Here is a 26,511-nt window from a genome sequence, read left to right on the forward strand (position 1 = left end):
GGAGGGGGGATTGAATGTGCAGTGTGTCGGCACAGAGGGGACAGCCAGAGCCGACCGCTACACCGCTCTTCTGTTTTGTAATTTTGTGACTGGGATTGTGTGATTGGAAACCGATACATGATAGGATAAACAAAATGCTTCAAAGAAAGAGGTGCTCTTTCTCTCTGGTTTTAGTCTGTGTAGCAATAAAACAATCAGATTAAACAAGAGAGAGTGCGACGTTACTTTTCGTCAATGAAAAAATAGTCTTTTCATGTTTATTTAAGTGTCCTTCTTTCATTTGGATTGTATGAAACAACTCGGGAGTTATTGTTATGATTACTCTATCAACGAATCCTCAACTCGTTCACTTTTTGTTATTTTGGGAACATTTTGACATGTTGCTTTTAGCCGTCGATACTGTTGAATTCACTCAGTTTGTAATGTAGGGTGCTCTGAACAAGTTAAACTTTGATACAGGACAAATGTATTTCCCACAAGCTATACTGTAGTAGCTTTAAAAGTATACAATATCACACCATATGCACGTGGCACGTCTTTGTTCAACTTGAGAAAAAAACAGGACATTTGATTGCTGGTTGCCTTATGTTAAAGGCCAACAATGACACCAGAAAACTGAAAGTTCCTTCCCCTCCCCCAGTAGAACTGTCTAATCTACATAAACACAGTGGGATGTAACACCTAGCCTAGACTTTGTGAGAAGTATGGAGCTGCGTTGCATTAAAATGGCTGCAATGGAATATACAGTAGTAGGCAAAAGTTAATTTCAAGCTGAAAAGAAAAGACTCAACATGTCCCCTCTATATATTTTCCATTTAGACCATCCAATGTAATTTATTATTAATATCTTCCGTATCCCATTAAAATCAGAAAGTTTCTTACACGTGTAAATCCAACTATTTTCTAATCGCTTTATCCAGGACAGGTAACAGTTTCACCAATACTATTTGGTAACTTTTTACGATTGTCAGACTTCAGAATGCTTCAACTGATGCTTAAAGATATGACATAATGCGCACTGTGTTAAAGAGCTATTGAGCACAGAACATCTTTACACTTGTGAAAAGATTTGCACGTGCAGTTTATTCTTATCTGTGTGAAAACAGGAAATATCGATGGAGTTTCAGAAAGTAAACGGAGGTATAGAACACCCTATCTCAGATGTTTAATAAATTTTGTTTTATTAGTTTGTGAAAACAGTTACAAAATACCCCAAACAAAATACAATTTTAGAATACAAGCAGTTTGAAATTATTAGTTGTTATTAATAAATCACTTAATTTTGAACATCTTGTGATATTTAGAAATAGCAACAAATCAATATAATTTACTATTTTAGTTTTTCAAAGAAATGTTTTTGTTAAAGGAAAACTCATGCCAGGAGCTGGGTTCAAACAAAGCTATAGCTGAAAAGGGCAGGCAAAATGTTTAAGTAATCATGGGTGAACAAGACAAATTGATGCAGATGTTTAGAAAGAAAGTGGACTACAGTAATATTTTGAACTTACAGCCTATCCAAATGTTATTCATTATTAATCTTTCATATCACATTAAAATGAATGTTTTTTTTTAATGTAAGAGACAATACACAATTCCTCTATAACACTTCAGTGTACTTTTTAATCAGTTTAATGTTTAACAATGTAATACAAAGCTTAAACTTATTAAATTGTATATACCGTTTAGACTGTTAAATTCTGTAATTGACAAAAGATTGTCCCTCAGCATTGACAGGGATTCAAAACCAAGTGTTTTCTGGCAACAGCCCAAATGCTGCACATGAGAGCTTTCATAGCTCCGCCTGGTGGTTTTACAAGATATTCCACCCTACTTCGATACATCATGCGGTATCCTACAGTTCTTTGCGGAACAAGCACTGCGATTTACTGCAGCATACCTTGCACATTTTGAATGGTTGGATCTGTAGTTCTACTCAGTTTGGTGAATTCTTGATAAACCAAACTGGTGCCCTCCCTCTAACTCACCATTCCTCCCTTATGGTAGTGTATGCAGAGAAACCCATGTATATAAACCCATAGAGTCAAATGCAATCGACTTCCCCAGTTAAAACACAGCCGCGTACTAGGTTAGTATGGTACATTCTGGAGATCATCTCCCGCTCTGAGTTCAATTGCGGCAAAAAACATGTGGAACAAAGTTGGAGCTCAGCTTAACTTGTGCTTAATCCGGTTCCGAGGGCTCGGCGTTGTTGTAATAATTAGCCTGAACTGCAGGGGACTGTACATCAGAACACTTCTGACTAGTAGAATAATAGGTAGGCCACGTTAATATACAATTACTTTTCTGTATCTTGTTTATATTCAAACTAAATTTCCTGACAAATCAGTTAGTTTTTAATTTAAGAATTGCATTTAGACGACAATTCACCTGATGAGGTGACATAGTTATTAATGAGATACACAATTATATTTAGTCATGAAACAAATGAGAACCACAGCTTTGCATTTGAAATTAAACACTACTGTATTATTGCAACATTAATTTTGTTTAACACTCCAGATGAATAAGCAGACATCATTATACCTAAATCATTACAAAAGACACCGACTAATAATCAGTAAAGTTAAGTTTTATTTTTAACAGAACTGGAAATTAGACTAATAAAAATACTTGAGCAAAAAACAAACAACAAAACAATTGTTCCTCTGACCTTCTAAGCATTTTTTTAAAGGCAATACATTTCTTTAGCAGGGTGTGCCTTGTGTTTACTTTTCAGAACTTTGATTTTCTCTCTCTCCTGTGTCAGTTCAGATTAAGCTCTTTAATCAGTTCCAACATCTTTCTTTCGAAGGGGGGAAGTGCTTGCTGGCGTGTTGTTTTGCTAAGTCTTGCTTATCCTTTATGATGGTATTTTCTAACACCTGCGCACAATCCAACAACATTAGAAGACCAGCACTATAACAGGAGTCATAAAACCACAAGAAGCCACATTGAACAAGCTTTCAGAATTGTAAAACAACGCTTTGCTTGTCTGTCATTTGGTTTGCATACCAGTCCATCAAGAGCTAGCACAACCCTGGCTGTTTTAACACAGTCATTGGATCACAGCCACAGGACAGAAAAGGGACTGTAAACCATCATATATCACTTAAGATGCTGAGTTTTTTTCCTTTAACATGCTTGGGTGCAACCTATTTCCTCCTCATCCCTGCTTTCCTCTGATAACCACAAACACAGAGAACCATCACTAAAATATTTAACAAATCTATCCAGTTGACTCCTCGATTTTATAGAACACATTAAAGCCTCACGCTACATTTATATAAATAATAGTTTAAGTTCTGTTCTCTTCACTCCCTAGCACCTTAAACTTCACAGCTACTAGTAATGATTAACATTCAACATAATTAGTAAATGTCACTTTTGTAAATACACACATTAATCAACTTCATTATGAATAAATGTGGTATGAGTGTTAAGCAATTTTAATTAAATATTACAATGTTTTCAAGCAGATGCATACATTCAGTACGTGGTAACTATTATTTCCACTATATTCTAGAGCCTTCTAATGCAATTCATCGTTACACCAAGTATGGTATTAAGTTGCTCAAGCCATATTAAAAGGTGGTTTAAAATAATTAACTAGTTTAGTCACTTCTAGAGGGCAACAAATATTACTCTGTGTTCGTTGCAATTGAGAACAGGTTAAGTACAGTGCTGTGGACTAAGCACAGCAGCAACGTTCGTTGCAATTGGACTTAAAGTGGAGCACAACTTCAGACCACAGCTGCGTACTAAACACGGGTTGAACACCTGTTAGTACTTCACTTTCAGTTTGTTGCAATTAACCCTTAGACTTTGCACTACGAAGGTGTAAATCAAGCTCAAGCAGAGACAACCCATTAATGGCTTTCATAACTTCCATTAGTCTCCACCTCTGTCTTCCCTAACTCATTCTTGATCTTCCTAAACTAGGCGTTTAACTGAAATTCAGCCCAATGATACTGTTTAGTCTGAGAAAAAAAAATATAATAAGCGCTATTCCTGACAGCCTGAAAAGAAACAAAGATTCCTATAGCCTCAACTGAGCAAAAGAGTCCGTTTCTGCACCTTCTGAAGTATTATTTAAAAAAAAAACTCCAGCACTGACTGGAGAGGCTGTGGGTGTCCGGGCTCAGCGGTTATATAGGACAGGACTCAGCGCGCAGCAGGTGCGACTCATTGCCCTACGCTGCCCGTGCGGAATGCGCGTCTCCTCCCTCCACACGCCACCGCCTCGCTAAACCACCTTCATACTCCCCAGCGGCAATAACATCTCCATTTATTACATTTATTCTTCCCTCTTAACCCAGAAAACTCCCGGGACGTTTCTGTGAACCGGTAAAGCTCTCTCTGTTGGTGGTCACAAGAAGAAACAATGCACGAGCTGAAAGCAGGAAGTCAAAACACTCCTCCTCACTGTACGAGCACATCTGGGTCCAGACTTCCGAAGACTCCTAAAAGTGAATTTCCAGATTCCTTAAAGTCATGTTAAAGTCCCCCATCCGTTCGTTTCAAATGCATAAATTGGATGAGTTCGGGTACTTTTCTGATGTATTTTAATAGTTTGTAACGTGTTAAATATTTTACAAGTAAAATTTATCAACTTCACTTTCATGCGAGGTTTTGCGTGGATACAAAAACACCCCAGTGGGCAAAAGACGTATAATATACGTCTATTAAATGCATACCTTAGACGTCTAAATGTGGTCCGCAATTCGTCTAGAATGAAATTCTAATATACGTCTATTGTTATACGTCAATTATACGTCTATGATTAGATGTTCATTATACGTAAATGTTTGGAGTTCTATTATACGGATAAATTTAGAGGACTATTATACATATATGGTTGGAGTTCTGGATAACTTTAGAGGACTATTATACGTATATGGTTAGAAGTCTATTATACGGATAACTTTAGAGGTCTATTATACGTATATGGTTAGAGGTCTATTATACGGATAACTTTAGAGGTCTATTATACGGTTAACTTTAGAGGTCTATTATACGGATAACTTTAGAGGTCTATTATACGGATAACTTTAGAGGTCTATTATACGTATATGGTTAGAAGTCTATTATACGGATAACTTTAGAGGTCTATTATACGTATATGGTTAGAGGTCTATTATACGGATAACTTTAGAGGTCTATTATACGGTTAACTTTAGAGGTCTATTATACGGATAACTTTAGAGGTCTATTATACGGATAACTTTAGAGGTCTATTATACGGATAACTTTAGAGGTCTATTATACGTATATGGTTAGAGGTCTATTATACGTATATGGGTAGAGGTTTATTATACATCAAAGATAGGTTTTATAGGTGTAGAAACAAGTAAACCAAGCCAATGATTAAATTTATTCTGAAAATACACATTCACACCTGAAACATATGTATTTCAAATTATACATTGTATACATTCAATCAACAATCAACATATGGGCAATAATCATAAAAAACACAACTAGTCTTAAACTTCAGCTACAAATTCTGGTAACATGGCAATATACAGTATAGTAATGACAAACACAAACTAATTACATTAACACACTAACTCAAAACCTCATTTTGATTCAAATATAAATTTTAAAATGTACAACTTCTATATTTCCAAGAAAAAAAATATTGCAATGGAAGTTAAGACGATTTTTGTCCACTATTTGCAAACCCTGTCTAACTGTCCTAACAGAACAAGAAACCTATTATTTTCAGTGTCCAGATCTCCTGGCCCCCTGCCTTGCATATGCATTCTTCAAGTAACGTATTGCGTGCTCCTTTATTTCTTTTTCTGTTGATGTAGGGTGGGACTTCAGCACCGCAGCTAGGAGAAACTTATAAAATATTACTTCCCAAATAAATGATGATTAATATCTTCTTTAGTATAATCTAAAAAATGAATGGTTTACTAAGCTCAAAGCTGAAATAAATGTATAAAATTTGGCTTGCATCATAGCAGTTGAGCAATAAAGTCTGTCCTAATTAAAGAGTACCCAAAGTTTGAAAGTACAACATAGAATAAGAATAATTAGAGCAAAAAGATTTTGTGTCATCTTCCCCATTCACACTATTTTTATGTGCCATTTTTTGCTTATTCACGTACTATTTTAATCAAAATAATATTAAGAAAGATCTGTATGTATTCAGATAGTATTATTATTATTCATACTTACTCGTCAAAAGAGGACTGCTGAGATATTTGCGAATACTTCAATCTTCTACGTTTGAAAAACGTGTCCAAAATGGTGACCAACGAATACTAGCAATGCATTGTGGTATATAACCGGAAAATATGCTGGGTTAGATATTTTCTCAACGTATGCATTTATTAATGTTGTCGATATTATGGTTGAAATTTAACATTGATAATACATTGCGGTTATGTGCCCCCCTGATGTGCAATTTTAACGCATGCAGTTAGTAAGGATCGGTCACTGTTGTAAGGTATTATATATAATGACATTATGGAATAGGATGGGGACAGGCCTGGCATCACGGGGGGAGGGAGGAGTGTCGCCCCTTCAGTTTTGGGCAAAAGGATTTACTTAACTTGCGCCCTAATAAAATAGTTGTACTTTGTCAATGGTCAGACAACACTAATTGACACTAACAGTCACTCGGACTGTTTGATGTGCAGGAGGACTCTCCGTCCAGGAAGGGCAAGTACTGTATCAGTGTCGTTAGTGTCAACATTACGATCCTGTTTGCTCAGGTGGACCGATTCCTTGCAGTAGTTTATCATTATACTTAAAATCGTTATATAACTAGGACTAGTTCTAGCAGTCTGTGCTTTCTGTTGGTTTTTACAACTATTTTTTCTTAACAATTCAGAACCTCCGTTGATGTAGCTGCAAAAATGAACGCTTGTGGTACTTTTCGGTCCAGGCAATCCAAACCGCGAGAGTGACGAAAAATGTGAAACTGAACTTCATCGCAAATACCAGATCGCTAGTCGTTATCTTCTATCATGAAGCACTAATCAATGGCATAGCTGCAAGATTTCATTTGGGTAGCTGCACCGTACAGCTCCATTTCAACTGAAATATCACCCCCCCTCAGAATTTCAGACGCCCCCCTACAGATTTTTCCCTGGGCACCGGCTCTGATGGGGGACGGGGTGTCCAGGATATGGTATCAACTTTTCTTGAGAAAATAAAAATAGAAAATCTATAGGCACTCAAACATTTTACTTTTTTTTCAGGCAGGGGGAAGACCCCTCCGCAAAACCCTTGTATGCAAAGCTGTGTAAATAAATTAATTACTGCGAAAATAATTTACTTCGTACACTATGCAGATTGCCGTATACTCCTAGATGCGGCACAAACAATGTATAAAAAGCCTTTGGCACTGTGTTAGATGTGTTTTTTACATTATATATGCATTTATTAATGTCGTCAATTTTACGGTTGCAATTCAACATTGATTATACATCGCGGCAACGTATATATACACGTATAGCTATATTATTGCTGTGATATATTCGTATATTTGACGAATCACTGCCCACTGGGAAGCCAGGGTATCGGCTTGTTACCCTCTCCCACCCCTCTCTGTGTACAGTAGAGCCACCTGTCCTGAGTGGAGGAGCTCACCCAGCTGTGTCTGGAGAGAAACCAGGGTATCGGCTTGTTCCACACCCCCACACCTCACTGTGTACAGTAGAGCCTCCCGTCCTGACTTGAGGAGCTGATCCAGCTGTGCCTGGAGAGAGAGCCAGGTTATCAGCTTGTTCCACACCCCCACCCCTCTCTGTGTACAGTAGATTCTCCTGTCCAAACTGGAGGAATTCATCCAGCTGTGTCTGGAGAGAAGCCAGGGTATCAGCTTGTTCCCCCGTCCCACCCCTCTGTGTACAGTAGAACCTCCTGTTCTGACTGGAGGAGCTTATAGGCATCCTCTCACGAGGCTCCAGTAAATGTAGGGGTTTGTGCATTTACAGGGACAATTATTAATTGTAGCATTAAGTCAGAAAATGGCTTTGATGGCTATTAGAAAACCGACTTTGCGGGATAACTCAGCAACACACACACTCGGATACTAATACATTTATTAATGCATAAAATGTGCATTTAAACATAACAGATCTTATTGTGAGGGTTAGCAGAATACAAAAGGTATACATTCCATCACGAAGAGTTACAAACCAAGAGGGATATACATTCTGTATATCATTCATTTAGACCGTTTTGTAAATGAACTTTGTCACAACTTGTACATTAGATACTCAAAAGCAAGTACATGACTCATAGGAATTAAATTGATATCAACTCAGGTTGAGGTAACAATTGAATTCTCGAGCTTTAATGCAGAATGTGGAATACTCATCCGCTCTGTGGGGATTCAGATCTCCCGCGGACGCAAAGAAGCAGTGGCAGGCTGTTGCCGTGTCCAATCGGCGCTCTCTGGCCCGGTGCAAGGCAGTGTTGGTTCGACGTGAGAGAAGGAGAAGGAAGAAGAGATTTCTGCTGTGGTGCGCTGCTGATGCTCTCTGAAGACCGGCTAGTTAGTGTTGGCTGAAACTAGCAGAGTTTGCACACAGAAAAGTCACAATCTTTAGACAGGAAGAAGACCGGTTCGTTCCCGATGTAGCGCGAGTCCTGAGTACTGATATTCAGCTGTCCACAGTTCCAACCGTAGTTTATTCGTTGATCAGGTGATCGTTCGCGGTGGGTTCACGAGGCTTGCTGCTGGGCTAACCTTGGGTGGATCCTTTGGTTACATGCTGGTAACCTCTGTTCTCAACTCTTAGAACAAGGAAAAGTCCTGGCACTGGCCGTTACGTGACTGTCTGAGCTGAGTCTGAGGATGTCCAGGAGGAGCTGGAGTTGTGCCTGGAGGAACTACGGTCGCTCATTGGTTGGAAGATCCATGGGCATTCGAGAATCATTTTGTGACTAACTGGAACAATTAACAATTGTCCCAGTAAATGCACAAACCCCTACATTTATTGGTGCCTCGTGAGAGGATGAGTAACCATGCACTCTGACCTTGGGGTTGTAAACCACTTGGGATGAGACACTCCCTTGCAATCTCCCAGACAGTGAGGCACCAGCGATGACCATTCACGTGTCTCAGCTTTGGGAGTTGTTCCTTATCAGAACACTCTTATCAGCTAGAAAAACACCTTAAATGTGAACCAAATGGAATGACCTCTCTCTATCAAGCACCACTTGAGATGAGGGAGAGAGAGACTGGCAAGGGAGCAGTAAACTTAATTCCTGTATTTTAATAAACCTTGCCGCTACAATGGTCTCTCTCCTGTGTGAATGCGCTGGTGGGTTTTTAAGTCACTTGACCGACTAAAACTCTTCCCACACTGACTGCAGCTGAACGGTCTCTCTCCTGTGTGAATGCGCCGGTGGGTTTTTAAGCCACCTGACTGACTAAAACTCTTGCCACACTGACTGCAGCTGAACGGTCTCTCTCCTGTGTGAACGCGCTGGTGGGTTTTTAAGGCACTTGACTGATTAAAACTCTTCCCACACTGACTGCAGCTGAAAGGTCTCTCTCCTGTGTGAATGCGCTGGTGGGTTTTTAAGTCACTTGACTGACTAAAACTCTTGCCACACTGGCTGCAGCTGAATGGTCTCTCTCCTGTATGAATGTGTTGGTGGGCTATTAAGATACTTGACCGACTAAAACTCTTCCCACACTGACTGCAGCTGAACGGTCTCTCTCCTGTGTGAATGCGCTGGTGGGTTTTAAAGTTACTTGATTGACTAAAACTCTTCCCACACTGACTGCAGATGAATGGTCTCTCTCCTGTGTGAATGCGCTGGTGGGTTTTTAAGTCACCTGACCGACTAAAACTCTTCCCACAATGACTACAGCTGAAAGGTCTCTCTCCTGTGTGAAGGTGCTGGTAGGGTTGTGAAATGCTAGACTGACAGAAACGCGGTTTCTCCCCGTGCCATAATTGCAGTTTGTCCACTCCATCTGAGCAAGGCCTTGAGTTATTCTTCCACAATCTCTGATCGTGCTGGGGTCTCTTATTCTGCAAATGCTCCATGGAATGGTCTTGCTCCATGTGCTGAAACAGAGCTGTGTTTTCTCCACCGTGTCCTTCAGTGTGCTGCTCAGCAGTGTGAATCATCTGGGGCTCGTTCTCCAGCTCTCTGAGTCTTAAACAATCCAGTTCATTCAGCTGTTCCTCTCTTTGGCCAAGAACAGTCATACTCTCCAGTTCAACAATTTTCCCAGTAACCAGATTATTAAACCTGTGTGTAAAGTCATCAGATACTAAGGGATCGTATGATTGTTTGAGACTCTGCAGTGACAGTCTCTCCACTTGAACAGAACAAGGCCTAATTATTATCAAGCCCTGTAGGAGCTGCTGTTGCTCCTCCCTGTACTGACTCTCCTCTGTGTGCTGTATATGAGTAATGTTCTCTTCACCAGGTACATCAGTCTGCTGCTCTGCAGGGTCAATCAACTTGGGATCCATATCCTGCTCTGTAAGATTTAAAACATCCAGTTCTTCACTGTGCTCTTGTACAGAGACACAGCCCAGTTCATTACAACCTTGTGTAATATTGATTGTGTCCAGATTATTCATCTTCTCTGTAAAATCATCACATACTAAGAGCCCAGGTGTCTCACTCTCAGGCTCTGTCTTCATCATGGCCACAGAGTCCAGATCCTTGACACTCTGTCTGCTGTCTGTGTGCTGCTCACTAAGTGCCTCTTTCCCTTCTGCGGAAGTGAGCTCTGTCTCTTGCATCAGACTGGAGCCCCACTCCTCCTCACTGTGCTGCTGTTCAAGAGCCCTTTCCCCAGCGTTGGAGAGAACACTGGCCTCTGAGCCTGTAAACACAGGCCAAGAAGACACGACCTTTATAAGAATAAACTTTATTTTATAGTTTTATACCTTTAGAAGTGGCTTCTCAAAGCATTTTACAGAATGCCAACAACAAAAAATACACAAAATTAACACGATGAGAATACGCAGTTAGAGGAGACAGTAGACAGTGGTACTAAGTACAGTAGGAGCAGAGGGGTACAGAACAGTTCAATAAAGGCTCTTCTGAAGAAAAAGTTTTTAAGTCTGGATTTAGAGTTTAGAGAAGGTGACTCTCTGATATCCTTGGGGAGAGAGTTCCAGAGCTTGGGGCAAAACAGGAGAAGGCCATGTCACCCATAGAGTGTAGACAGACTGGGGGACAAATAGTTGAACACAATTAGAAGAGTGAAGATTGCAAGGTAGGGAGTAGGGTGATAATATCAGACCAGTATGGAGGTGCCAAGCCAAGACATGGAGAGTCTTATAGGTGAGCAGGAGGATTTTTAAGTCGATATGAAACTTGACAGGAAGCCAGTGCTAGGACTCCAGGATAGGAGTAATGTGATCATTTGTACTAGACGTGGTCAGGGTTCTGGCTGCTGAATTTTGGACATACTGAAGTTTGTTCAATGTGGATTTAGAAACCCCAGAGAGTAGAGCGTTACAGTAGTCGATTCAAGATTAGACAACACTTTTCAGCCACAGTTTGTGATAACATAGGGCGTAGTCGAGCAATATTTATGAGGTGAATGAAAGATGTTCTGACAACATGCTGCACATGTGGGTCGAATGTCAAATATCATCCCCAAGTTATTCAATTTAGACTGAAGCTCAAGTACAAGACCATCTACAGATGGGGTTACACATTGGTTGTACAAAGGTGATGGGTGGTGCCAATAAGCATGACTTCAGTCTTGTCAGAGTTAAATGAAGGAAATTTTGAGTCACCCAAGTTTTTATATCGGGGATGCAAATAGAATTTGCACATCAGAGACAGCCACATCAGCGTCAGGTTTGGTATGGATGTATATTTGAGTATCATCAGCATAGTAGTGATAGCTGAGGCCATGTGATCTAAAAAGCTTTAAACTACACACACGCATACTAGTACACTCACAATCACAATCAATTTGGGTTGTTTTAACATAGCGGAATATGTGGGTATAAGGGCATGTTCTGATTTAGCTTAGTCAGAAACCTAACTACCATGTAAAAAGTAAGACTACTGTAATAATATCACTATTACATTACATTTACATTGACACTGCACAGAGAGAGAGGGGTTAATACAGACACACTGACTGCACACTACAGTAGATTAACACTGCATTGAGAAAGAGAGGGGTTAATGCAGACACACTGACTGACTGGACATTCCAGTACATTAACACTGCACTGAAAGAGAGAGGGGTTAATACAGACATGGACAAACTGGAACTAAGAGCATATTACCACTGCACTGAGAGAGGGGTTAATACAGACACATTGACTGCACAACACAGTACATTAACACTGCATTGAGAGAAATGGGTTAATAGACACACTGACTGCACATTACATTACTTTAAAACTGCACAGAGAGAGGCAGGTTAATACAGACACTGACTGGACACTGCAGGACATTAACACTGCAATCAGAGAAAGGGGTTAATACAGACACGGTGACTGACTGGGCACTACAGTGCATTAACACTGTACTGAGAGAGAGGGGTTAATACAGACACACTGTCTGCACACAGCAGGATATTAGTACTGCACTGAGAGAGGGGTTAATACAGACACATTGAATGGACATAACAGCACATACACACTGCACAGAGAGAGGGGTTAATACAGACACACTGACTGGACACTCCAGTACATGAACATCGCACTGAAAGAGTGGTTAATACAGACACAATGACTGAACATAACAGTACATTAACACTGCACTGAGAGAGGGGTTAATAGATACATACAGACTGGACACTACAGTTCATTAACACTGCACTGAGAGAGGGGTTAACACAGACTGACTGGACACTATAGGACATTAACACTGCAATCAAAGAAATGGGTTAATACAGACACACTGACTGCACACTACAGGTCATTAACACTGCACTGAGTGAGAGGTTAATACAGACACTTTCTGGACACTACAGTACACTAACACTGCATTGAGAAAGAGAGGGGTTAATATAGACACACAGGATTAATATTCAAGGACTCAATACAGACACAGACCTTGGACGACAGTAATACTTAAACCAATTAAATAATGTTTATATACACAATCATTAGTATACTTAGTAAAAATTTAGACCAATACAACGTAAATACAATATTTATAAATGTTCATGTGGATAGTTGCGTCAGCATGCGTAGGCTTCCAAGGAACAAGTAATAGGTTCATTCCATGCTGAAAAAAGGAGAGGAAAAACACGGCTCCACGGCCGAAACGTTGTGTTTTCTCTCTTCTTTTTTTCAGCATGGAATAAACCTATTACTTGTTCATTTATAAATGTTGTTTCCTAATGACGTCAGAGTACAAATTGATTCAGTGAAACAATTGTTGAATGTGAACGAGGTATTTTCAGCGCCGTAACCGGACAAAACAATTCAGTTTCCAGTAAATAATCCCGTTGCTACATCACACAAGTCTTTCCCACGTCACTCTGCATCTCGCCACTATATTCTCACCACTGAGGAAAGCTTTTTTTATGACACTTTGATAGTTTGTTAGATAACGAGAATGTTTACTCTTGCGAGATGTTTTCTTTAAAATAAAGTTTAGTTAAAAAAAACTCACCAGTGAGAAAGTTATAGACACTGGTTTTAAACACACTGACTTCATACAAGTCACCACACTGACCTGAGAGCTGCAGTTCCGTGTCCATTTCTTCTTTTATTTCTGCAGTGACTTCACAGGGAAGCGTGTGTCCAACACGATCTGTCTGTTCCTGATCTCCTCTTGCTCCCGACTCCTTCTCCCACAGCTGTAATCTCCACTTCAGGCTCTCGTTCTCCTTCTTCAGATGCGCCATTTCACTCCCGACACTGTCCTCCACACACTGTGTGATTTTAAACACGGCACGTCTCACCAGGACCTGGGAGACGCTGCGGAATTTGTCTTGAAACTCGTCCTCAGAGTCAGACATCCTGTTTCGGAAAACTTCTGACACTTCATACACGATCGATTTGAGCAAAACCTGCATGAAAGAGTCAAGCTGGGTTTGCAGATTTAACAAGCACTCCGCCATCCTTCTTCAGAGTCGGTCAGAAACAAAGGCTGACTTGCGATTTAAACAGAACAACTTCTTTATTTTTATTCTTCACAGATTCTGTTGTCAGGTCTGTGCTCTGTTCAAACATAAACACAACCGACAAGACGCTACGTTTTAAGAAACTGAAGTTATTAAAAAAACAACTTCCTTCTTTACCTAAAGAAAATGATTCAATCACCTACACGTGGGTGAAATATATGCAGTGTTGCGTAGTATGATGACGTCATTCGTTAACGTGGCGGCGACTTCAAGACAATCGAGAAGCGGAGCTGAGAAAGAGGAGTCTCTGCAGCCGGATATAAACTTCACTGCACCTCCTATCGCCACCTAGTGAACAGGAGTCAATCACCTACAACTTGCGCCGTTCGTAACTGAATTTTATGAAACGCAACAGATTTATTTTTTTGCCCTTCCACAACCCTCCTCCCCAACGAAAACGTCTCAAGTGGATTTTTGTTCTACATCTCTATGTGCAGGTTTTTGGTTAAAGAAAAAAAAATCCGTCATTTTCTTGCCATCTGGCAGTATTTCTTCTGCACTGATAAGCAAGATTTGTATTTCATATTTCGCAAATTGTATGAATGTTGTTGAAAAACAAGTTATTCCAAGGAAGGAAGTAAATATTTGCATGAAACTAAATCAAGCCCTATGTGATTGTCCTTAATGATACTGTAACGCTAACAGCCACCAATGAGTGTGAAAGCCGGCTTACCAGAGTGGTGATGTCTACGCCCTCCCCTGTGGATAGCAGGGGCTGCAGACACTGGGCTGAAGGGAGATATCTCTTTAGCTCAACTGGCTGGGTCCCTGTTGAGTGACGCCAGAGTCCCAGGTTCGAGTCCCCAACAGTGGGGGGCCGACCTGATGTGGCAGCGGGAAGGGCACCCACGTGAACCCCGTAGTGTTACATTGGTGTCAGCAGTAGGATGGGATAGCCCTTCGCCAAGGACGGCGAGTTAAGCGGGGGAGAGTGTAATGTTTACGGCCACCAGAAGCGTGTAAGAGCCGGCTTACCGCTGCGGTGACATCTCCGCCCTTCCCTGTGATACCAGGGGCTGCAGCCGCTGGGCTAAAGGGAGATTTCTCTTTAGCTCAACAGGCTGGGTCCCTGTTGAGTGACGCCAGAGGCCCAGGTTCGAGTCCCCAACGGTTGGGGGCCGACCTAATGTGGTGGCGGCGAGGGAACCCACATGAACCCCGTTGGTTACAATACATTCTGTATGACAAGACAGGAAGAAAGGCACCTCGGGATTTTGAACACAGGATCTCCTGTTTACTGAGAGAAGTTTTAACCATCTGGCAATTTTCATGTCCAAGGAGCTCAATGTGCTTTCCGTGTACAACAGCGTGTGCTCTACATCCGCCACTGAAACACAGCACACGCTCAGCATCTTGACATCTCCCAAACAGAGCCGTGCAGAGACCTTTTGGTGGGCAGTGGCTCAAAAGGAGAGAAGGGGCACTTTCCGGGGCAGGATTTGTTGCATTCAAGTATCCAGGACACAAATCATGCCCGCTTGTATTTCTGTGTTTTTTTAATTCTACAGGAAGTTTTAATGTGACTTCAGAGGCATTACAATATTCACAACCTTGGCAAAAAAAAAGGTTGTCCATAATTGCTGATTATGTTTGATTAACAGACAAAATATTATACCCCCTCTACTGAGCATATACTTTATTTTCCTGAAATAACACTGTAGCGGCGAGGCTTATTAATAAGAAAGAATTAAGTGTTCTGAGCCTTCCCAAATGAGGCCCCATTTCTCTTTTCATCTCTGTGGTGCAGCCTGTGAACCTGTGATAAGGTTTCCTAGGACAGCTCCCAAAGGGGGATGCACTTAGCTAAGCCTGGCTATCATGATCAATGGTCATCCATTGGCGCCTATCTGTCTAGGGAGTGCCAGATGGACATCTGGACTGCATTCCTAAGTGTCAGGAGTAAGTGACTCATATCTCACCTTGATCAACCAATCAGGGACTGGTAGGGCCGAGTAACCCACGTGGGACTCTGATGCCCATGGAACTTTCAGCCAATCAACGAGCTGAAGTTCCTCCAGGTTAAAACAGGTAACACAGAGATTCAGTGAGATTCAAGAGATTCAGTGGACTTCTGAGACTATTCTAAAGGGAATTCAAAGGAGAATTCCAGGGCAGGACGGCCCAGGAGCAGAAGGCTCCCTAGGGCAGGACATTCTCGCAGCGCGCCTCCTGACCATCCTGAGACTCAGCCCGGACAACCACGGAACGGCCAGTGTGTCCGGGTGCCAGAGCTTTCCTTTGTTCTAAGAGTCTAGAGCGGAGGTTGCCAGGGAGTAATCAGAGGATCCACCCGAGGTGAGCACCAGCAGCAAGCCTCGTGAACAGGTCGGAACTGTGGACAGCTGAATCACTATTCAGAACTAGCTCTTCATCAGGAACGAACCGGTCCTCTTCCTGACTTGCTGGGACCCACAGTCATCTTTTCTCCTGTGCGCAAACTTTGCTAGTTAAAGCCAACACTAACTAGCCGGTCAGTGAGCATCAGCAGCGCACCGTCGCAAGCCGCACAGCACAGCCTGGCACCGAGCCAGAGAGCGCGGATTGGACAGCAACAGCCTGCAACTGTTTCTTTGTGCCCGCAGGAGATCTGAATCCCCAGAGATTGGATGAGTATTCAACTTCACTCCATTACAGTTGATATCAATTTAATTCCTAAGAGTTATGTACTTGTTTTGAGCATCTAATGTAGAAGTTATAACCAGGTTCATTTACGAAACGGTCTAAATGAATGATATACTGAACGTATGTCCTCTTGATATATGTAACTCTTTGTAACTGAATGAATATATACCTTTTGTCTTCTGATAACCCTCTCGATAAGATCTGTTAGGTTTATATGCATATTCTATGTATTAATAAATGTATCCTTGTGTATTAGTACCTGTGTGTGTGCGTTGTTTGAGTTATGTCGCATGGTTGGATTCTAAAGCCATCAAAAGAATCAATTTTGTGATTTACTGCTACAATTAATAATTGTCCCAGTAAATGCCCAAACCCTACAGAACTGGTGCCTTCAGAGAGCCACTACATTACATTTTGGCTATGGCAACGTTACAACACATCTTAACAAGAGGACAGGACAAATAAAAGAATTACCATCTAATTACATGCAATACCAAATACAATATTTTTCCATCATAAGAGCAAGAGTTCACATGATAACACATCAAATTAAAAAAAAATTTTCCCCAAAAAGTGTCTATTGTGGGACAAATATTCAGGAAGTTTATCACCATTCTCTCTTGTGCGTTAGACTTTCAGCAAGGAAAAGTGAAATTTTTATGATCCATAGCCTTGAAGTACAACGTAAAATTGTTTTATACTGTATATACTTTGTACCAAGATCTCTCAGAAACAAAAACAAAACAATAATAATAATAAGAAGAAGGCAGTCTCTCCTATTTCTGTGAATGAACCATATATATACAACAAAGAATATGCATGTTAGCTGTTTGTATAAAATGCAAAAAAGACTGGCAAAAATACAGAAGCAGAATCGTCAAGTGGCAAAAAAAAACTTGGGCCAATTGAAGATGGTATAGTAGGCTGACACCAGGAACACTTGGCCTACAAACAGCAACAGTATCAGATGTAGCTGCAGTGTATTGGCTTGTGGAAACATATTTACCTGTGTTAATACAGTTCTTCTAAATGGACAGAGAAACATGAACAGACCTAAACTTAACAATTAGTTTCAGTCGCTAAAACTAGAAGTAATGATGCTCCAGGAGCTGCTGGAACTCACAATCTCAGCATGACTCTGCTGTATAAGTATGCTGACCTATTGCACCACCGGAGCAGCGTGAGTCCCTCTCCTCACACAGACTGATGCTGCACAAACAGGGTGAAACAAGCAGGGTTTTGGCTGTGGATCCATCTCCACATGAGGGAAGGGGACAGTAATACAGCAAGGAAAAGACAGGAGAAGACACTGAAAGTAATGTGCTCACTGGAAAAGAGGAAGGGGAGATGTGGTCAGACATAAAACAGATTGGTGAATAATTTCAAGCGACTTTTTTGTTGTCAATCAGCACATGGATTTCCCTTCATCTGTCTTCCTGTGGAGGACATGACGGGAAAGGGAGAGGACATGAAGCTCATGTACAGGGGGATACTGAGGTGTGTCAGGGTGAACAGTTCCCTCATGATCTTCTTTCCCGTGACCAGGTGAGTGTGGCAGGGTTGCCCTCTGTCTGCCCTGCTCTTCTCCTTGGTGACTGAGCCCTTGGGCCTGGTGATCCGCAGGAAGGAGGGGGTGCGCGGGGTCACCTTGCCTTGGGGCGCTGCCACCTCACTGATCTATTAGTATGCCAATGACACCACAATAATGTTGACAGAGGTGGCGGAGATCCATTCCACCTTGGAGGTGGTTCAGGCCTACTGTGCTGCCTCTGGCACCAGGGTTAACCTGGAGAAGCCCGAGGTCTTGCTGGTAGGGAAGGCAGACACTGCCCTGCTTCTTGGCTACCCTTCAAGGTGGAGACGGGTCACCTGAAGGTCCTCGGAGTCTATATTACTACTGATGAGTAGGCCACTGGGCTTCTGCTGTGGAAGGAGAAGCTCGTTAAGATAAGAGTCAGACTTGGCAGGTGGAGACGCAGGTCCCTGATCTCGAAGGGAAGGGTCCTGTTGGTCAAAATGCTGTGCCTGTCCACCCTGTGGTACCCTCTATCTGGATGCCTCTTCCCGAGAGGATTGAGAGAGAGATTCAACAGCTGGTGGTGGGCTGCATATCGGGGGGGAGAAAAGAGAGAAAATAAACACAGCGTTTCGGCTAAGGAGCTTTCTTTGGGTTAATTAAAAGTAAATGGTTAGTTAAAGTTAACCCAAAGAAGGTGCCACAACTGAAACACTGTGTTTCCTTTCTTCTCTTTTGTGCTCACTAGGCAGGCCTCCTGACCTTTCACAGTCATGCTTTGTTGTGTGCAACTTTAATTATCTTTTTAGGATTTTTTTAACATGGCAACTTCCACCGAGATGGGGAGGGTATAGGGGTGCTCTTCAATAGCTTTTTCATCTATACACACAAACGGATGTGACCAAGACACTCAGAACCTGTCACGCAGGGGCAGACTGCTGAGGATAGGGATCCAATGCGGTGCCCTTGGTAGGGTTGGCGCGAGACGCAGGCGTAGTCGGAGTAAACAGGCAGGGGTCCGAGTCCGGGAAGGCGTAGTACAGGCGTAGGCACAGAATCGACAGGCGAAGGCGTAGTCAAGGGACTGGCAGGGGTCGGAGTCCGGGAAGGCGTAGAAGTTGCCTCGGCTCTTCACCCCACTGCCCTCAGGCAAGAGATATAAGAGCATACGGACACTTACCACAAGATTCTTCAATAGCTTCTATCCACAAGCAGTGAGACTGGCGAACACATTTAGCCATCCCCCTCGGACCACACCTACACCATGACCATCTACCTCTTTATGATTTCTTATCTATTGCACATCTCCAGTCATTGTTTACACGTCTGTGTTGTTTACATTCAAACTGTCTACATGTTTACTTGCACATTGTCTATTGTTTGTTTGTACATTGTCTTGATGCACTGTTTGCACTTTGTTTTGTTTTTTACACTTGTTTTACAATCGAGAGACTTTCTGTAAGTAAGAATTCCATTGTACCAGTACCGGTTACATATGGCAATAAAGTTCAAGTTCAAGTTCAAGTTCACAAGTAATAGGTTTATTCCATGCTGAAAAATGATCAAATGATTGATGAACCCAAGTGATTTGAAAGAAAAGTTTCACAACTCAAAGCGAGGTTGTATAAGGTTAGGGGAGCTGTCTGGTGTGTAAAACACCTGGTTGCAGCACTGTGGCTGTTGTGCTTGAAGAGCTATTGACTCGTGAATAGCACCCTCCAATCACCATGTACCGCCTGTCTAATGGTGCCATATGGAAATAAAAAAATAAATAAAGGGGCCACAGCCACAGCAAGGTTGTATAAGGTAAGGGGGCCTGTCTGGTGTGTAAAACACTTGATTTCAGCAGTGTGGCTATTGTATTTGAAATGCTATTGAGCCATGAAGTCGACCCACCTGTCCCAGTGTATTACCTGTAGTGTTATCTTCAAAAAATCATTACAAAATAAAGAAAGCGGCCTCAGCCACAGCAAGGTTGTATGAGGTTCGGGGGCCTGTCTGGTGTGGAAAACACTTAGTTTCAGCAGTGTGGCTGTTGTATTTGAATTGCTATTGAGCCATGAAGTCAACCCACCTACCCCAGTGTATTACCTGTAGTGTTATCTTCAGAAAATCATAAAAAAATAAAGGTTCCACAACCCAAAACAAAGCTGGGAAAAGTCAGAGGACCTCCTTAGTGTGCAAAACACTTACTTTCAGCATTGTGGGTGCTTTGGTTTAAATGCTATTGGTTTGTGAACAGAATACCCCTATCCCAGTGCATTGTGCCACATTAAATAAAAGCATGAGAAAAAGAGATTCTGAACACAAAGCTGTGTTAGTGTTCTGTGTAAAAAGTCGGTATGAACATCATGGGAGCTGTTTTTAATTAGCCGCTGAGTAAAGAATATTTTAATCTTGCTGCTGTCAGTAGTATTGTGAATATAGTTGACCCTTAACTGAATGAAAACAGGACATAAAGGAAGGGTTTTAGAAATCAAACAAAGCTTTATTCCCATGCTTACAGTCTGGGTAATTGGAGACTGCACTGTTCTGCTTCCTATGGTCATATATGGGTTTTTCACACGAAGCCATATTGAACAGTATTTCTCGCGTTGTGAACGTGTGCACACAGCGGTCCCCCGGGTTCCAGTTCGTGCGTAATTACGCATCGATGAAAAACTGGAGGTTTAAAAAAAGATAATTAGCTCACTGATAGTTTGATGTAAAGGCTGTGGAAATATCCACAAGGCGTGGTCTTTAAAATGCATTTGGTTTGAAGGCGTTCTGTGCTTCCATTGCGGAGATATGGACAAAAGAATATACATGCTTGGTAAAAAAATGTCATAAAAACGAAAAAGTAAAGGCTGAGAAAGCATTCACAATGTATTTTATACACAAAGGAAGTATTCTCGCAACTTTAAGAGGTTTCGTGTAAACGCTACAGGCGTGCCAACATCTTTTTCGAACTTCAAGCTGTTTACCCCGGTTGGCTCTTCTTTCTTGCTGGGTGATGGCAAACTTCTTGAGAGAGGGAGTCTCCTACGTAAGGCTGCTCTTTGTCAAGAGTGGAGACAACAGGAACAGACTTCAAACCGACATTAATTACTGAGAGCAGGCGAAAATGTCTTTGGAAAAGAGGAAATGACTGCTGACCGTAAACAGAGCTCACGCTCAGCTCACGGACAAGTGCTCCTCGTTAGTATAGTGCTGAGTACCCCTGCTTGTTGCGCGGGTGACCGGGGTACGTTTCTGTGACAGGGCGCCGGTTTAATTTTTTTTAATTGTTGAATCATATTTAAATGTTAAACAACTGATCAGCATCTAGCTGTAGATCAGGATGGCCGAGTGGTTAAGGCGTTGGACTTAAGATCCAATGGACAAGTGTCCATGTGGGTTCAATCCCCACTCCTGGTAGTGTTGCAGTAAGTTTTAAGTGACAGAACACTCTATTTAAATATGAATTTACTACATTTCAGTTCAGTTCTCTTCACTCCCACTCCCTGGCATAACTGAACTCTCACTATCGCATACTGAAGGCTTTACATGCATTAGCTGTGATACAGCTCCCAGTAAAGCCAGAATCAAACAGTTTGTTCTGTTTCTCATGGTGATCCTCTTCTCGATCCAAATGAAATGTTTAATATGATGCCTCAAGAAAAAAAAAGGAGTGAATTTCCGCCTCTAATGATTGATGCCCTATCAAACATTTTGTAACATCCCCGGAAGTTTATAAAGTAGAATCCTGGTTTGTGGCTTAAATTCAAGGTAACCAAGACTAAGGAAACAAGTTGGAAACTTGATGTCGAACTGGAATTTAATCACCCGGAATATTTCACTACTTTGGGTATTATGTGCCAGAGTGGAGTTCTTTAGATCCGTTTGACAGCTCAGTTGGTAGAGCGGAAAACTGTAGTGGGAACAGTAGGGAATCCTTAAGTCGCTGTTTTGACTCCGGCTGGAAGGAAGGTGCTTTTTGTGAACTTTAATCAAAGAGTTAAAATAGCGAATCTTTTTCACTCAGACGTTGATCAAAAGCTCAATAAACGATGAAGCAGAGGCTCTTGTTACGATTTCAGCCAAAATCTGATTGTCTTGTTTTGGCCAAGATCTGATCTTTGAATTAAGGGACTACTCTGTCTGATTTGTAATTCAAAAGTAGATACAAATGTCACTGTTTTCAAAGGATAGGTACTTAATTGGCTTTATGATTTGGTATTGATTTTGTATCGTTATATTATTAAGTTTGTGCTTTCTGTGTTTTCCATCGTATTGTGAACTACTTTTTTAAACAAAGGCAAACACAGCACACATCTGTTTATACCAGCGGTGAATTGTACATTTTTATTAAGTACAATCTACTGTATTTTTAGAAAAAAATGGCATACTGTGCACGATATGTTGCAGAAACACAACCTGATATTTTCATAATTATTATTTTAATCATTTGACAAGTATGAGGTCCCGGATCCAAATCTTCAGTTCTGATTTTTTTTAAAGTGATATCTTCTCTTCCTCTCATGGAAATCACAAGATGTGAGCAAATGTTTTTTGTTCTTTTTTTTCACATTGTGATCCAAAGAGCCTCAGACGCACAGTCTGACAGTAACCAAACCAGAATGGATTCTGCTGGGAGCCGGACTGAGCTCATTCTCACTCCCTGTGCTGAAAACAGAATCTCTCTTCCCCGAACATCGTCTACAGCTGCTAGATATTGCTCTGCGTCCTACTGCTCCAGCAATTCCTTTGACCAAAGACAGATCACTTGTGTGCTTTTAAACTTCTTGCCGCTACAGGCTCTTTGATGACTCATGCTGACTGTCCTGTGAATCCAAAAGAAAATGTTAAAGCTGACAAATGTTTGATTGTAATTTGTATCTAGCTACAACGTCCCTGGCAAAGATAATTTATTAGTTGCATGCAATCGGAATCTTTTACTTCACGTATGGTAGTGGAAATAGTTTTAAAAATGTTTTCTAAAGAAGATTGTATTGCCAGGACCTGCCTTTAGCGCTTAGTAGCAATGACGCTGTTGCTATAGATGGACAAGAATTTAAGATGAATTGATGATCTAAGCTAAAATAGCCCTAACACGCTTCCTGTAACAGTGTTTGTATTTATAGCAAGTAATATTCTTTTTCAAACCCGAACGTTGCTTTTGCATTAAGTGTTATGTAACCATTAGCGGTTTCGGTAGCTTCTGAAGAGCGCACTTTTCCAAACTGAAGCCTATAAGAACATTATTCAAGACACACCATGGCCCAGAATCGTGCATCGGGACAAGGATTAACATCCATTGAAAGTACTCCCAAATAAAAGATTTGACCGAAAAATTAAAAGAGTAGGCAAGTATTAAAACAACACCATAACTTCTTGACTTCCAATCTCTTTCTTGGTTCAGGCCATGTAAAATGACATATTCAGTGGAGTCATGCCAAAGTTGTGAGTTTAAGCCTCACCTGGAGCAGCCTGGTTTTCTGTCTTGCAGGTAAACAGTGTTTTGTGTTATTTGCTAAATGGAGAGAGGATTCTGTGTTAATTGTGCTCCTCCTGGGAGAGGTCAAGATGAGACGTTCACGGGGCTGGTGGTAAATATCCTGTCCAGGAATATCGAGGCTGTAGGGGGTCAGATCTATAGATGTAGTAAACACATTAGTGGAGATGGTGTGTCTGCTCTCCGTGAGAGAGCCGGGCTGGAAGAATAATCTGTGGTCTGGGAAGAAGAGACCCTCGTTGGAAGAGCGGCGCTCCTCACAGGAGAGAATGAAAACAATCTTTTTCAGGGACGCTGATTTTTCTCTTTGGGTGAATTAAAAACACTCACCATGAGTGACCTCGTGGTGCAATGGTAGCGTATCTGACTCCTGATCAAAAGGTTGCGTGTTCAAATCATGTCGAGGTCAGCTGATGTGGTTGCTTTTGAAAGTTAGGGAGTGTTTGGTCACTTTTGTATGAAAAAGTGTCTGAAGCCTGTAATTATAATTTGCCCTTTTTTAATTGTGGTTGAAATCCACTCCCATGTACCAAGACCTTACAGTATATTCATGTTTACTTAAATTACTAACTATTGGACTATTGGACATTAGTTGGTGTTTTTTTTTGTAACGATTTGCTATTTCATGCAGGAAAGAAAGGAACCCAGACCCAACGTTTGCTTTCAGGTGCGGTTCATTTACATAACGGACATCTATTTCTGAGGAGCCTGATTTAAATCACACAACCCCTGTAGAAGTCGAATCGACAATCTTATAAACCGAAATCAGCCGCGTTATCCATTAAACCACTAGCCCGTCACGTAAATGAATTGTACCATGGTGAGTTCAGCGCCGCTACTAGTAATACCCCACCCCCATCTTAAATTTCTAAGTGAGAACCGTGTTTTCTACATTTTTATCAGTTTTAAAAAATCAGTACTTTTAAGCAGACAAAGCCTTTATGTGTCGCTCTGAATTTCTAATTGATTTAGAATTCCCAAAAAAAAGTGTTTTGTTCCACAACGGCGTGAAATGATCATGTCTTTCACTCTACTTCTCTCTAGTAGTAAAGCTTATCTTGCTAGGTGAGCATTTGCTCCGGTAAATTAGGTCACTTTTCATGTTAACTGACTTCTTCTAAACACAACATTTCCCGGTGCATGTTTTCTCCATGAAAAAATACATTTTCCCTTAGATGATTTCTCATTTAGTTTCTTCAAAGAGTACAGAAAGAAGAAAGAAAGGAAAAGTGTCATAAATGAACTCTGTCGCCCTTGGGAGATGTCAAGCGCATTGGACATGAAAAGTGCCCAATAAAAGCCATTTCTCTTACGGTCAGGGCTCCTGTTCCATGTAAAGGAGGCAGCTTGCTCAGCCGGCAGACTCAGGGCTTACTGAACGCAAATGGCTCAGAGCGGTGTGTCCAAGCTGCTGTAAAAGAGGAGAATTCTGCCGGCACCGTGGCTGAGTCGGTTTAAGTACCTGTCTCGTTAACTGGAGATCCTGGCTCCACATCCCAGCTGTGAATTTCTTCCTGTCTTTTTGTGCAGAAACTACCATCTTGGACAACCGCACAGGGCTTGATTTAGTTTAATGCATGAATGCATTTCCTTTCTGCAACAACTTGTTTTTCAAGAAATTAATGCAGCTTGTGAAAAATGAAATTTAATTCTTGGCTATCAGAGCAGAAGGAATATTGCAGACTGGCAAGAAAATGCAAGCTATGTTTATTTTTTGACCGGAAAGGTGCGAATGGAGTAGAGCCTTCCTGTCAGTCTCTGTGGCGCAATTGGTGAGCGCGTTCCGCTGTTAACTGAAAGGTTGGTGGTTCAAACCCACCCAGGGACGTTCTTCTTATTATTGTCAATGTAAACACTGCCTCCGCTAAAGCCGAAACCTTAACCCTCTTTATATTTACCGAAAATGCGAGTCTTTTGCCCGTGTCCAAGAACAACACTTGAACACTCGGGGAAGTCCAATAGTGATCAACACCGCAACTCCCCAGACAACCATATTCACCCATGGAAACGTATCTTTGAAGGGCTGGCGGGAGATATCATTTACAGTACAGTAAAGAAAGTAATACTGAAGGGCTGGAAGTCCTGGAAAGGGTTAATAGAAGCCTCTTGCTTCTGCCCTGGAACAGAGCCCACAGCTGCCAGATCAGTGACCCCTGAGCCCAGTTCACAGAGAGGAGAACCACGAGCTCTTTTATGTCTCTAAGAGGGCTGGGAGAAAGGAGAAAAGGGGGAGATGTGACTTGAGTCCAGGCTGTTCTGTCTGATATTGTTCATGTAGCAGCACTGATTGTCTGAATATCTTCTGGTTCTGGATTGTGAGGATAGGGAGCAGAACGGAGTTGAGCTTCTGTCTGAGTGTGTCTAAGCTGTGAATCTGACTGAGAAGAGAATAATGTTTTTTTTTTATTCTGCCTCAGAATTTTTCTTCTTTGCCAAGTGGTCTTACATCCCCTTCAGAAACTCTGCACAGACTGCCAGAGAGAAGAGGAGAGAGAGATGGACAGATAAGAGCACACGCAGCGAGAGAGACATATGTCTTGATTTACTTTGAAGCAAGTGTTCATTTCCCTTCTGGAACAAGTTGTTTCTGAACTTCAAGAAATTCAAACAACTTATGAAAGATAAAATACAAGTCTTGCTTATCAGGACAGAAGAAATACCGCAGGAAAATGACAGTGATTTTTCTCCTTTAAACGAAAAGTGGAGAAAAACAACGGCAGTACATTTCCGTCGGCTTGATTTAACTTAATACAAGTATTCACTTCCTTTTCTGTAGATTACAGCCTGCAAAAGATGAAATAAAGT

At 41.5% G+C, this 26,511-nt stretch overlaps 1 protein-coding gene, 3 non-coding genes and 1 pseudogene across 4 annotated transcripts in view; 4 read left to right on the plus strand and 1 right to left on the minus strand.

The window, feature by feature from the left end:
• Positions 1 to 10,232, minus strand: part of LOC138242797 (zinc finger protein 271-like) — a 683,123-nt gene extending 672,891 nt beyond the window's left edge. The window contains exon 1 of the mRNA XM_069198349.1: positions 9,256 to 10,232. Within this exon, the coding sequence (XP_069054450.1) occupies positions 9,256 to 10,184 (929 nt within the window). The 5' untranslated portion in view covers positions 10,185 to 10,232. The remainder of the gene's footprint in view (positions 1 to 9,255) is intronic.
• The window catches only part of LOC138242769 (zinc finger protein 271-like), a 735,173-nt pseudogene that overhangs the window by 273,873 nt on the left and 434,789 nt on the right, over positions 1 to 26,511 (plus strand).
• On the plus strand, positions 21,547 to 21,629 carry trnal-uaa (transfer RNA leucine (anticodon UAA)). The gene has a single exon. It is a non-coding gene; the product is annotated as a tRNA-Leu (tRNA).
• Positions 24,044 to 24,115, plus strand: trnar-ccu (transfer RNA arginine (anticodon CCU)). Its single transcript has one exon. It is a non-coding gene; the product is annotated as a tRNA-Arg (tRNA).
• Positions 25,461 to 25,534, plus strand: trnan-guu (transfer RNA asparagine (anticodon GUU)). The gene has a single exon. It is a non-coding gene; the product is annotated as a tRNA-Asn (tRNA).

The sequence above is a fragment of the Lepisosteus oculatus genome, chromosome 14 (genome assembly GCF_040954835.1).
Source record: "Lepisosteus oculatus isolate fLepOcu1 chromosome 14, fLepOcu1.hap2, whole genome shotgun sequence".
In the NCBI taxonomy this organism is placed as follows: Eukaryota; Metazoa; Chordata; class Actinopteri; order Semionotiformes; family Lepisosteidae; genus Lepisosteus; species Lepisosteus oculatus.